Raw genomic sequence first — 14,517 nt, 5'->3', positions numbered from 1 at the left:
CCTGCTCAGCAGGAAGTCTGCTTCTCCCTCTGACCTCTCCCTTCTCATGTTCTCTCTCTCAAATAAATATGTAAAATCTTAAAAAAAAAAAAAAGAGGATTGCTCTCCAGAATTCTGACCACAAAACAGCATAGACTCACTCACTGGAAAGTGTACTCACCACACCCCTTCATCCCTAGACGCTGGCATGGTATTTCCATATCTAGAACCCATTGCTTTATCACGCAATATGGAATATGGTCAATACTGACCCTCTGGGCCTCACTAGAGAGGTCTGTATCAAATATCTCCTGAGTTAGACACCATGAAGTCACATTCGTAAGAGGGATAAGCATCAAGCCAGCAAGGGAGAAAGCAGAGCCAAGAAGCAGAGACGATGACAGATGACTTTGCTTAAGGATCCAGATATGCCTGAAGCCAACAGGTCCTTTCAGTTAAGCATATTCATTCCTTTATACATTAGCAATTTCGAATTGGGTTACACTGCTGGCACCTGGGAGAATCCTAATGGGAACATGGATCTCGTTCTCAAGGAAACAAGTGGTGAGGCGTGGGAGATGGCCAGATGGTTAGAATAATGCAGCAGGACAGGTGTGTGCGGGACCTAACAAGTGAGTGTCCAGAACAGGAAGTGAATGATGTAACTTGGGTCACCAGGAAGGTCATGGAAGAGATGTTATGTTTGCGCCAGGTCTTCCGTGGGAGTAGTGTCTGCAGCTAGACAAAGTCAAGAGTCTTAGAAAAAGGGAGTAGAGGCAAGAGGGAAATTTCGGTAAGAGGACGTGAATCTACAAAGTTATGGTACATTTAGCACATTCTGTTCTGGAAACCCATCAGAATTTACTGAGGGGAACCATCAGGTATTGCAAATTAAGGGTTTGGCCGGAGCCATTATCCTGAAAGCCTTCAAATCCTTGTGAATATGTTTGGATTTTATTTGGTACCGGACAGAGAACCACTGAACCATTCAGTGAGACAAAGCAAAACAACTACCACAGGCCTGGCTCATAGGAGGAACCCAAGACATACAGGGTCTGTATGCCCAAGGGTTTTTAGGAGGTGGGTGACATTGTAAGGTGCACATTATAAGGATTATTGTCCATTTGGAAAGTTAATGGGAAAAGAAAGCTCTTGAGGGGCAGGTGGAAAGTGAGGGCCTGCACTAGGTCACGGCAGCCTGGTGATGACAGAAAGGGACTGGAATGATAAAGATCAAGGAGACAGAACTGAAGGACTTGGGACTTGGGACCCATAGGATTCAGGAACTGAGGGTAAGCTGCAGGTCTCAGTGCCCCACCCCCACCCCGGCTGCTGGCATAATGGATGGACTAGGTGGCGTTACCAGCATCTGAGCTGTGGGGTGTGCAAATGACCGCTAAAGCTCATTTGCAGACCGGCAATGAGGGAAAAGGTCACGAGGTCAGGCTTTGACAAGTGAGGTGGGATGCCCGGCAGACAATTTTATACACATTTAAGTCCAGATGCTGAGAAGAGGGCTCAGTTGGTATGATTCGGAAGAGACTGGCGTACGTCTCACGGTTTCTCCGTTCTAACAGAACATTAGCACCACCTGGGGAACTTTCGAGTATACTGAGACCTGGCCCCCCAGTAGGATTCTCTTCACAACTGACGTTCCTAGCAAAAGGAGAGCAACAGTAGCAGTCCCCTGATTGCAGGGTCAGCTGAGCCCTTGCAGGGAGACACCGATTTAATTGGTTGGGGAAGGGCACCAGGCTGGGTGGGCACCGTGGGTGTGCCAGCTGTGTACCCACATAGGGCCCCGTGCTTCTGAAAGGCCTCAGGCTTCTTTTAATTCTTGGCTAGCATCACCTTAAGGTCTTCATCATTTTTTTAAAACAAGGTGCCCCACATAATTTTCAGCTGGGTCCTCCAAGTTACATACGCCATCTTGGGCCCAGGCATGGGCATTTTCAGACATTCCCCGGTTGATTCTAATGTGCAGCTGGGTTGAGAGTCTAACCCAGAGACACACCACCTTAGCCCAGATAATGTGGGGTGGGTAGTTTGGGGACGGAGCCCTTGGAAACATTCACATTTATGGGAGGAATGGAGGAAAGGGTTCATGCAGGAGAAGCAGAAAAATGATCAGAGAACAAGGGAGGTGGGGTGGGTGCTGGACGCCCCCAAAGTTAAGACAAGGGAAGGTAGTGAACACATTTAAATGTCGCTGAGAAATAAAGAGCTCGGTGTTCAGGAAGATACTCATTAGCTCGGCCAGACCAGTTAGCCAACGCGGGATGGAAGGTAAAGAAGTAAAAACAGGGTGATGGGGTTCCAACGAGCTTGACCACAAAGGAAGGGGAAGGGAAAGGGCCGTGGCTAAAGGAAGACAGTGATGGTTAAACTTTTTTTTTCTTAAGTCTGTTCCTTGTTTGTTTGTTTTTTTGAGATTTTATTCATTTATTTGATAGCGAGATCACAAGGAGACAGAGAGGCAGGTAGAGAGGGGGGTGGGGGAATAGGCTTCCCGCTGAGCAGAGACCCTGATGCGGGGCTCGATCCCAGGGCACTGAGACCATGACCTGAGCTGAAGGCAGAGGCCCAACCCACTGAGCCACCCAGGCGCCCCTGTTCCTTGTTAATATTAGTGGGAGAAAAACAATGGGAGTTGTGGGCATGAGGGTAGGTAATGGGAGAGTGACCAAGCAGATGCTGGATGAATGGGTTCAAGAATTCTTCAAGTTCTGTGAGGATGGGCCATTGCTGACTTACTCATACCATCTTTATATTTGTAAGAGGCCCTGGCATGTGACAGGTGTCCAGTACAGGTGTTCTCAGTGTGTGGTGGACAGACGGAATGGACTAGAGGGCGGCGGTCAGGAAAGGCTCAAAGCAGTGTTGGTCATTTGTGAGGAGGGTGGGGGCACTTGAGGGCATGGACAGACAAAGGCAGTACCTCTGTTCTGCACCTTTTCCACCACTTTGCTGTGGGCATCTTTTATCTGCTGTGGGTTGGTGACATCCATCTGGAGCACAGAGAGGCGCTTGGAGCAGATTCTTCGCAAGTCCTCTGCTCCGGATCCCTTTTCATCCAGAACTCCCACAAATACCGTGAAGCCAAGTTCATCCAAGTATTTGGACAGAGCATGGCCAAATCCGGAATCGCCACCTGCAAGGGGTTAAGGAAGTACAGAGTGGGTTCAAGGCCAAGTGGCAGGAGAAATTACTTAATAATACACTGCGTACTACATATGATTGATTCTCCATGTTTTCTGGAGCGAGTGGGACTTGAGGAAGTTTCTTTACCTCCTATGTGGGAAAATGGGCAGAGAAGCCAAAACAGACACATTTCTCTGTATAAAAAGAAGAAAAGCGAGGTAGAATCTGGAGTGGGGCATAAGTGGAAGGGGAATTGCGGGTGGAGGGATGGTCTAGGAGTGGTTGTTGGTCAAAGAACTAAGGAGAAAGGAGAACTGTGACATTTGCTGGAGATTTCTCTATTAATCTCTGTTGCGTCCTATTTGATGTAACTTCCATCACTCCATAAAATCTTCAGGGAATCATTCATTACAAATCAATACTTCAGAGTTGGTTTGGGGTTTTAGAAATCTAACAAAATGTCCTGCTTCAGAGTGAACACAAGTCAACAACAAGAGGCTTCCCAGCTCCTCTACATTGTGAAAGATGGTGGCTCATAGCCACCTGCACTTATCAGCTCCTCAGAGCTTTTTCCCTTATGGTGACCTTCTCCCAAACCATTGACTAGAAATCCCAACCTTGGAAAGAAGCTTGCAACAGAAACCAGATAGAAAACCCTAAATGTACTGCTTTGCATAAATAAGTGGATGGCATAATATGTAAAATATGTCTCAGAATTTTAGATGGGAGTTTACCCAACCCAGTCTGCAGGACATTTAGAACCTGGAAAAAATATTTTATGCTCACAGGTGTTAAAAGTAGATATCAGAAATTCTGAATGAAGGCAACATAGACCGAAAAGTCACCCATTGAGCGTTAGAAGAATAAACATGTAACAGTTAAAATGTCCCCAAAGCTCTAAAGATGAGAAATCATCTTCACATTGATTATGTTGCGTCATCTTTTCTGTAAACCTTGAGGGGTCTCTTATCAGAAGTCAGGAGCTATAGTCAGGCATCTACCTAAGAATTGGAATATATAGGAGCACACTGAGAGTCAACTCAAGTCTCAGTATGGAAGCCTTACTGTCCCTAAGAAGAGGATGACCTTCTTAGGCAAAAGGACAAACTCAACACCGAATAATCAAACAATCTGATTTAAAAATGGGCGGAGGCACTGAACAGACATTTTCCCAAAGAAGACATACGGATGGCCAACAGACATGAGAAGATACCCAACATCACTCATCACCAGGAAAATGCAAGTCAAAACCACAATGAGATACCACCTTCCACCAGTTAAAATGGCTAAAATCAAAATGACAAGAAATAACAAGTGTTGATGCAGAAGTGGAGAAAAAGGAACACTCACACTCACACACTGTTGATGGGAATGCTGGTTGGTGCAGCCACTGTGGAAACAATAAGCTCCTCAAGGGATTAAGGATAAAAATGCCATATGATGTAGCAACTCCGCTCTTGGGTATTTATCCAAAGAAAAGGAAAACACTAATTTGAAAAGATGCACGCATTCCTGTGTTTATTGCAGCATTGTTTAAAATGGCCAAGAAATGGAAGCAACCTGAATGTCCATCAGTAGATGAACAGATAAGGAAAACAGGTTACACACCCAGAATAGTATGACGCAGCCATAAAAAAGAATGAGATCCTGCCATGTGAAACCGCGTGGATAGACCGGGAGGGTTTTTTGCAAAGTGAAATAAGTCAGACTAAGAAAGACTAATACCAAATGATTCTCCTCATAAGTGAACTCTAAACAAACAAACAAACAAACTGGAAAAAACAAACAAACAAAAAAAATGACAAAAACCAGAATCAGACCTGTAAATATAGAGAACAAACTTAGGGTTGTTGGGGGTGGGGGCGGTTGAATAAAATGGCCAAGACAGACTTCTAGTTAGGAAATGAATGCATCATGGGAAAAAACCACAGCATAAAGAATGCAGTCAGTGATATTTGTAACAGGACACATGGGAGCTACATTTGTGGTGAACATAATTTAATGCATGAACTTGTCAAATCACTAAGTTGGGCACCGGAAACCAAGGTAACATTGTGTGACCTATACTCAAATAGTAAATAAATAACAAATAAGAAGACTAAAAGAGAAATAGGCATTCATACACACTGCTGATAAACGTTAAGGTCTAAAATCTATGACTGTTTTCAATGTGTAAATCTTTTGCCCGAAAGAGTCTCACGATCTGTCTCAGAGAATAAACACATATATTCAGAGACACACTCATGATGTTTTCTTTACAGCACTGGGTATAATCGCAAAAGAAGGGACTGACCTAAATGTTCATGAATAGGAAAGTGATGACATAAATTATGGTCCCTAAAATGGGATATAACATAGCACTTCAAAAAAGTTGGGGTAGAACTACATGAACTAGCTTAGCTGTTGCTCCATGATATTTTGTTAAGCAAAATAAGTTATGGTATAGCACTCATTACATAGAATCCAACTTATGCCCTCCAAAAAGGGAGGGAGCTAATTCTCTACCTGTCTGTGCATGGAAATATACAAGAAGGAATTTGGAAGGAAAGACATCAAAATGCTAGCAGTGGACGCCCTTAGCAGTAGAGGCATGATGGAGGGGCCTGATTTAAATGTCTTCCATTTTGCTATATGAAAGCACATATCTTTATTGTGTAATTTCTCTTCCTTTATTGTTTTAAAGATTTATTTACTTGAGAGAGAGAGAGCATGCACACTCAAGTGAGGGGGAAGGGCAGAGGGAGAGAGAGACTCCTCAGGCAGACTCCCTATGGCGTGGGGAGCCCCAGGTAGGGCTGGATCCCCGAATGCTGAGATCATGACCTGAGCTGAAATCGGGAGTGGGCCACTTAACCGACTGAGCCACCCAAGCACCCCAAATTCTCTTCTTTTAAAGGTCATTCCAATTAGAATGAAGATGGGCCAGCCCCACAAGGGTAGAAGATGGTACAACAGAGAAGCCACTGTGGCTTATGCATACAAACACTGCCCAGGAGAGAGTGTCAGCCTTAGCAAAAAGCGTAGGTGCCCCTGCTCCTTGGGCACCCTACTATGACATGAAGACATCTAGTTGTCATAATTGATTGCATTTAACTTTTTAAGAATTATAGTTGCAGTCTTCCTTAGTTTCAGGTGTACGACATAGTGATTCCACATCTCTATCCATTCAGCTATGTTCACCACAAGTGTAGCCATCATCTGTCGCCACACAGCGCTATTACAATACCACCGACTGTATTCCCTCTGCTGTCCTTTTCATCCCCGTGACTTATTCATTGTATAACTGGATGCCTGTACCTCCCACCCCCTCCCATTCCCCTTCCCCCATTTTGCCCATTCCCCAACCCCCTCCCCTCTGGAGGCTGCCACTCTGTTCTCTGTATTTATAGACCTGTTTCTGGTATTTAATATATTCGCTGGTTTTGTTTTTTAGATTCCACATACAAGTAAGATCATATGATATTTTTCTTTCTTTGTCTGATTTATTTCACTTAGCCTAATACCCTCTAGGTCCATCCACATTGTTGCAAATGGCAAGCTATCTCTCTTTTTTATGGCTGCATAATATTCCAGCATGTACCTGTTGGGTGGGTGTGTGTGTGTGTGTGTGTGTATACCACATCTTCTTTATCCATTCATCTATCAATGGACACTTGGGTTGCTTCCATGTATTGGCTATTGTAAGTAATGCTGATTGTTTTTAACTTTTGCTCTGTTTCCTTCCTGCTTATATACCCATGTGCATTTATGCTCAGGAAAAGGCCTCTGTGTATACATGTTTCACCACCTGGGCCTGGCCAGAGGAAGAGACAGTAACATTTGGAAAACACACACACACACACACACACACACACACACACACATCTGGGCCACGTGACAATCTCTGCCTTGGTGTAAATTAGCATATTAGAATTACGGTTCTTTTAACAATAATAATCATATATGTGTATGACAGGTTTGTGAGCCCAGTGAATGGAGCTTTGCCCTGTAGAAATAGACTTACAGTAGGACAAATCCAACTTCTGAGTCTACAGCAGGGATACCAAATCCTGGACAATAGCAAGTTCCTTAGATAGTGGGTACAGTGTGTGCAACCCTTTTCTGGAAGCCCCCTATGGCACTGGTGATCAGTAATGTCTTCCAAAATTATTCTCCAAATGTCAACAGTCAAGATTACCTTTCCCACTTTACATACAGGAGACCGCTGTCACAGAGACAGTAGGAATGGACATGGACTGTTTGCCAGAGCCTAAAACCAAGTCCATGCATCTTCATCATCCTGGACCAGCCACCTTCTCCTTTATCTGTTTAACTAGAGAGGTGAGCTATGGGGAAGCCAACTCCAGAATGGTCCTTTTCTGGCCCAGCAAGGAAGGGTGAGATTAACCTTAAAAATAACTAACTTTTAACCTGATGGAAGAGCAGATCTGGAGCTGGGTTATACATGCTGTGCTGGGTGAGGCCAGGTGTTCAAGGACAACCCCTCCCACTTGGAAAGCACCACAGCCTGGGCTTCTGCTTCCTGTTGGCATAGCTGGGTATATTGGGATTAAAGCTCCCCATTTCCCTGAGAGGTTTGTGTCCTCTCGGGTGCCAGCACATTCCCTCTCTGCACAGAGAATCGTTCTGCAGGGCAGAGGTGAATGCTGTGGCCCTCGGTTCCATGCAGCAAATAAACTCAGCCAGGGATCTACAGAGGAAGGTGAGACAATGTCTGTCACCCAAATGTCTATCAATTGATGGTTGGATAAACAAAATGTGGTGTATCCGAACAGGAAAATATTTTTCAGACATGAAGGGAGTAAAGCTGTGATACACACTACATCAACGGTGGATCTTGAAAACTTCCTGCTAAGTGAGAGAAGGAGACACAATGATCCCGACCCCATAGCAGAGAAGAGTCTGGAAGATATTTTTAAAGGTAGTGCCTTTGACCAGCTTCGTGAATCCAGGACCTAACTCTCTCTGGAGAAAGGTCCTAGGAAGAACCTGGCATATGGTAGATGCGGGCAAATCACAGATGTGTTGTTGGCTCAGTTCCAGGCCAACACAGTAAAGCAAACCACAGTAAAGAAGTCAAATGAATGTTGTGGTTTCCCAGTGCATATAAAAGTTATATTTATACTATTTACACTATTATACTGTGTTAAATGTACAGAAGTATAATGTCTAAAAAGAAACCCAATGTGCATGCCTTAATTCAAAAATAATTTAATGGGGTCGCCTGGCTCGTTCAGTCAGTAGAGCATACGACTCTTGATCTCAGGGTTGTGAGTTCAGTCCCCACACTGGGTGTGGAGCCTGCTTAACATAAATTAGTTCATTTAAAAAAAGACTTTATTGATAAAGAATGATAACCATCGTCTGGGCTTTCAGCAAGTCATAATCTTTTTGCCAGCGGAGGTTCTTGCCTGGAAGCTGATGGCTACTGACCAAGCAGGATGGTGGTTGCTATTGCAATTCCTTAAAATAAAATAACAGTAAAGCTTTCTACATCGATTGATTCTTCCTTTTGAGAACAATTTCTCTGTTTCACATGTCGTTATCTCATAGCATTTTACCCGCAGTAGAATTCTTTCAAAATCGGAGTCCGTCTTCTCCAACCCTGCTGATGTATCAGCTCAGTTTATGTACTATTCTGAATCCTCTGTTGGCATTTCAGCAATCTTCAGAACATCTTCACCCAGACTAGAAACCACTTTCACAACGAACCAGTTTCTCTGCTCATCCATAAGTAGCAACTCCTCACCCACTGAGAGTTTTGTCGTGAGATTAAGCGATGCAGTCCCATCTTCCGGCTCCACTTCTGATTCTGCTTCTTCTGCTCTTTCCACCACATCTGCAGTGACTTTCTCCCCTGAAGTCTTGAACCGCTCCAAGTCATGCCTAAGGGTTGGAATCGACTTCTTCTAAACTCCCATTAATGTTGATAATGCGACCTCTTCCCGTGAATCCTGAATGTTCTGAATGGCATCTAGAATGGTGAATCCTTTCTGAAAGGTTTTCAATGAACTTTGCCCAGATCCATCCGAGGAATCACTAAAGGCATCTTTAGCCTTACAAAATGTATTTTTTAAAAGATTTTATGTATGTATTTATTTATTTATTTATTAGAGAGAGAGAGATCACAAGCAGGGGGCAAAGACAGAGGGAGAAGCAGACTCCCTGCTGAGCAGGCTGCAGAATGGATAGTGTGTTAGCGGGCATGAAAACAATATTAATGTCCTTGTCCACCTCCATCAGAGCTCTTGGGTGACTGGGTACACTGCCAGTGAGCAGTCACATTTTGGAAAGGAACTTTTTTTTTTCCTGAGCAGTAAGTCTCAACACTGGGCTCAAGGTATTCAGTGAACTGTGTTGTAAGCAGATGCCCCATCATGCACGCTTTGTTGTCCCATTTGTAGATCACAGGCAGGGCAGGTGTAGCTTAATTCCGAAGGGTTCAAGGGTTTTCTGAATGGTAAAGGAGCCCCGGCTTTATCTTCAGGTCACCAGCGGCATCAGTCCCTGATAAGAGAGTCAGCCTGGGGCACCTGGGTGGCTCAGTCAGGTAAACCGCTGCCTTCGGCTCAGATCATGATCCCAGGGTCCTGGTAGGTCTAGCCCTGCATCAGGCTCCTTGCTCGGCAGGGAGCCTGCTTCTCCCTCTCCCTCTGCCTGCCGCTCAACCTACTTGTGCTCTCTCTCTGTCGAATAAAAGAATAAAATCTTAAAAAAAAAAAAAAAAAGGAAGGAAGGAAGGAAGAAAGAGAGAGAGTCTGTTCTTGGCAGCTTTGAAGCCAAGCGTTGACTTCTCCTCTCGAGCTATGACAGCCTGTTGTGGAGCGACAATCTGTTGTTCTGTGTGGCTGCCTTCCTTGTCTCAGCTCCCTCTCCGAAGAACTTGCTGCGGCTTCTGCTTCAGCCCTTGCTGCCTGACCATGCACTTTCAGGTTCTAAAGACGGTTTCTTGCCTTAAACCTCCTCAAAGCACCCCTGCGAGCTCCAGACTCTTCCCTCTGTGGCTTCCTCACCCTTCCCAGCCTTCGCGGAGTTGAAGAGAGTTAAGCCTTTGCTCTGGAGTAGGCTTTGGCTTAAGGGAACGTCGTGGCTGGTTTGATCTTCTGTCCAGACCCCTGGAACTCTCTCCCTATCAGCAATAAGGCTGTTGCCCCTTCTTAACATTGGTGTGTTTGCCCGAGAAGCACTTTTAATTTCCTTCAAGAAATTTCCCTTTGCTTTCATAAGTTGGCTGACTGGTGCCAGAGGTCTGGCTCCAGCTTATCTCAGCTTTCAATGTGCCTTTTTCATCGAGCTTAATCATTTCTAGCTTTTGACTAACAGGGAGAGATGGGGGACTCTTCCCTTCACTTGAACACTGAGAGGTCATTGTAGGATTACCAACAGGTCTAATTTCAGTTTGAGTTTCAGGGAACAGGGAGGCCTGCGGACAGGGGGAGAGATCTGGGAGCAGACATTGAATGGAGCAGTCAGGACACAAACACCCTTTATCAATTAAGTTTGTCATCTTATATGAGCTCACTTCCGTGGCACTCCAAACCAATTACAACACTAACATCAAAGATCACCGATCACATATCACCATAAAAAATAAAATTGTAATGAAAAAGTTGGAAATATCATGAGAATTACCAAAATGGGACGCATAGACATGACAAGAGCAGGATGCTGTTGGGAAAAAGGCGCCAAGAGACTTGCTCAATGCAGGAATGCCACAAACCTTCAGTTTGTAAAAATCCTATTATCTGCAAAACACGCTAAAGCAACGCTCACTAAGAGGAGGTGTGTCTGTACTAGATGCAACTGTGTGATGACATGCTGATCTCTGCCAGGCTCTGGGATCCTGGAAGACCGCAGACAGAAACGTCCCAAGCAAAGAGGTCACCTTTCCCATGTGACTTAGGGAAGACTCACGGATACGCGCTTGTTTACGAACGATAAGGCCAGACCCAGTCCTTCCAAACTTCCATTCATTGCGTCGTAAGTGACTGACCGAACTGCCTATTGCCAATGATTCACCGGAACAAAACACTAGTTAAACTAAACTTCGGTACAGATTCTCTGCTTTCCCAGCACCTGGCCAGCCCTCAGCCTGAGCCAGCAGACAGCCCGTCCTGAGAACAAGCTGGTCTCAGGGGGCAGCATTCTCTCTTCTGTTGTCTTGTCAAGGCACTCCTGTCCATCCCAGTTGCCCTCACCTGGTTCTGTGGGGACACGTTTACTTCCTCCTATGAAAGCAACATTCTTTTCTCGCTAACTCACGGAATACGTGCCAACCTTTGGTCAGAGTGTTTCCCAGACTGCGACAAACCCCTCTCCCACAATGACCCTTTCAAATAAAGTCTCTCCTTAGTAAATCTGTATTTATTTGTATTCGATGGTGACCTAAGAAAGCCAAAGTTCATAGGAGGCCACCTGCTTGTCCTTACCTGTAAGGAAGCATAGCGTAGGGGCTTGGGGGAGAGCCTGGGTCCCACCATCCCTACCTGTGCAACCCTGGACACTTTATTTAGCCTCTCTGTGTCTCAGCTTCCTCATCTATAAAGTGGGCTTCATGATGGTACCTATATCTGTTAATATTTGTGATGTGCTTAGCAGTGCCTGTTCCAAGTAATTATTATCTAGATCTTTTTTTTTCTTTGAATAAAACTCATCCTTCCTGATGTTCAGGCCTTTACATGCACAAATTGATAGATGGGGAATGTATGTCTACCGAGAATCAACCGAACACCTTGGGTAAGACCCAGGCTGCCTCAACCTACCTCTTCCAGGTTTGAGCCTTGGAGAATGTTCCATGGAGTTCTGTAGAGCCTCCATTTCCCCATATGGGAAGTGGGGTTGTGACAGTAAGTCCCCCCTCAGACTGATGTTGTGAGGTCACACACAGAGGATGTCTTACACAAGACCCAGCGCATTGTCAGTGGCTGTTATCAGTAGCGTGGCAGGGACCTGGATATCTCCTGTGATTTACAGTGTTAAAGATGTCTTAGTCTTGGTGTATTAAGGGTGTGGGCTTGTGCATGTGTTAGAGGACCTTGGGAAAATATAGTCTGGGGAGCTGCTCCCTGTTGAGTGAGATAGGATAACCCTTGTGTACTCTGGAAACCCAAAGACAAGGCTGGGGCCTTCTCTGTTTACCGAGTTCCAGCCAGCCTTCCACATACAACTCATTAAATCCTCCCAACCACTCTGAAAGGGAAGTCCTTTCATGGTCACCAGTAACAGAGCAGGAAACTGAGACACGAAAGGGTTAAGTCATTCAGCTGGGACATGGCAGAGGGAGAGTGGAACCGAGTCAGGGTTCAGGATATAAACACCGGGGATATTTCCTCAGAGTGAAATGTGACTTCTAATAGCGGAATGCACAAACACAAATGGAAAATCTGCTGGGTATGGATAAGAAGACATGGTCTGGATATGTGTTTTTGCTTGCACAGGGTTATTTTGTAGAAATCTAAACTCACAGCTAGAATCGGGTGATTTCACCTGGGAATCCAGGTCAGTGGTTTCTCATGGTTCACCAGGAGGTGGGCAAACTCCAGGCCTGCATTCCAACAAGGAGCCCATGAGTTCAAGCTGAGGATCTCGATGGCTGCTGCCGTCCATGGGCCATATGCTCAGAGCAGGGCTCCATGATGGGCACTGAGCCTCTGCCAACATTCCTCATTACTGATACAGACCTCACCCCTGTAGGCTTTTGAGCCCAAGACCCCTAATGTACTTTGCCCCACCTACAACGATCACCTGAGTCAAGAGCTATTTATCTTAAAACCTGCAGAAAACTAAGGAGGAAAGGACTTTCCTCTCCCTGAAGACTTAAGCAATCCATCAGATTGCCACTCTCAAGTTGACACTGCCCGTTCCCTATAAAATAGATCAGGGTAGAATAAAATGGTAGATAAATAAAATAAGACTCGAGTGCTCTTAAGACTTCCCTGAGGGCCGTTGAAGGCTCAGCTCCAAATCCAAGAAGAGCAAATACTTGACAATTGTACTGCCAACACACACCTCCTTTGCCTATTGCGTTTTCAAAGGGTAGTAACTGTTGGGTGGTGAGGATCTGGGAAAAGTCCATGTTTTACTGCAAGTAAATGCATTTTTCCTGGAATGTAACCTTTATGAATGAACACTATTATTATTCCTATCTTAAGGTGGGCAACTGAGATGCCAAAATGTTACAGCTGGGTTATGCCAGAATTGTTTGTCGGTCTTTCTTTCTTTCTTTCTGGATTCTATTTATTTATTTGAGAGAGAGAGTGAGCAAGAGTGAGAGAGGGAGGGGGAGAGGGAGAAGTAGATTCCCCACTGAGCAGGGAGTCCGACATGGGACTCGATCCCAGGACTCTAGGATCATGACCTGAGCCAAAGGCAGATGCCCAACCAACTGAGCCAACCAGGTGCCCCCAGATTTGCTCTTTCTAAAGCCATGTTCTTTTACTACTATGAGTTGTTGTCTCGAACACCTTGGACAGGGTCGGGGGGGGTGGAGGAAGATGCACAAAGTGGGGACACAGGTGATGAGAGCTGTCTGCCAGAGAAGGATCCCCAACATGGGTGCCAGCCCCCTTCATCATCTGTGCAGCAGCACAAACTACTGACAGCTGCTCTTCCAGGAAGGGAAAATGCAATGATTTTTTCTCAGTGGTGCATGAAGGAATAGCTCCTAGCATGGTTGCAAATAAGAAACCAATCCAAATAACTCTGCTGGGTTTGAACAAGAGGTTGTATTCTCAGGCTACAGTCCAGTCCTGACCCCTCTCCTGGACTTCACTGGCTCTACCCCAGTCCATCGCCAACTGCTTCACCATCTGGAATTCCTTATTCAAACTATTCGAACTGGCTTCCCCCTTCTTGCAGTTACCCAACACCAATGCCTCTCTCTCGATCCTCACCGCCATTCAGTACCCTTGCCTTCCATCCTAAGATTTTGACGACTGTCTCTATATCTCCCTTTGTGCCTCTCGTGACAAAAAAAAAAAAAAAAGAAAAGCCAGCTCAGCTCAGCTCAGCCTACCATCAGATCGCTACCAAGTTGGGAATATACTTTCTCAGATGTGACAGAGGATGACATCATCATTGTCCCAAATTTCATATGATATCTGTTAAGATTATACCAGTTAAGAAACAGTGGACACGACTCTCAATACTGACATCCCGGAAACTGATGCTGATGGGGACGCTGTGATCAGAATTTCTGAAATCCTTGGCCAAGTAGCTTAAGTATCCGGATGAGGGTGGGGAAACTCCCTATAGAAAGGACTAGGGGACGCAGCCAAGACTTCTCAGTCCCATTTCCTCTAAGGGTGTCTTTGCAGAGGTTTGGAGAGTACTTTTTTTTTTTTAATCCCTACTTTATGCCCACTTCCTCATGAAGAAAGAAAACAGGAAGAAAACTAT

General features: G+C 45.2%; 1 protein-coding gene across 1 annotated transcript in view; it reads right to left on the bottom strand.

The window, feature by feature from the left end:
* Positions 1-14,517, bottom strand: part of HSD17B2 (hydroxysteroid 17-beta dehydrogenase 2) — a 73,414-nt gene that overhangs the window by 25,732 nt on the left and 33,165 nt on the right. The window contains exon 2 of the mRNA XM_032324194.1: positions 2,918-3,130. Within this exon, the coding sequence (XP_032180085.1) occupies positions 2,918-3,130 (213 nt within the window). The remainder of the gene's footprint in view (positions 1-2,917; positions 3,131-14,517) is intronic.

This window comes from Mustela erminea, chromosome 19 (assembly GCF_009829155.1).
Source record: "Mustela erminea isolate mMusErm1 chromosome 19, mMusErm1.Pri, whole genome shotgun sequence".
NCBI lineage: Eukaryota > Metazoa > Chordata > Mammalia > Carnivora > Mustelidae > Mustela > Mustela erminea.
Note: the sequence above shows the minus strand (reverse complement) of the source record. Positions and strands in the feature narration are given on the sequence as shown.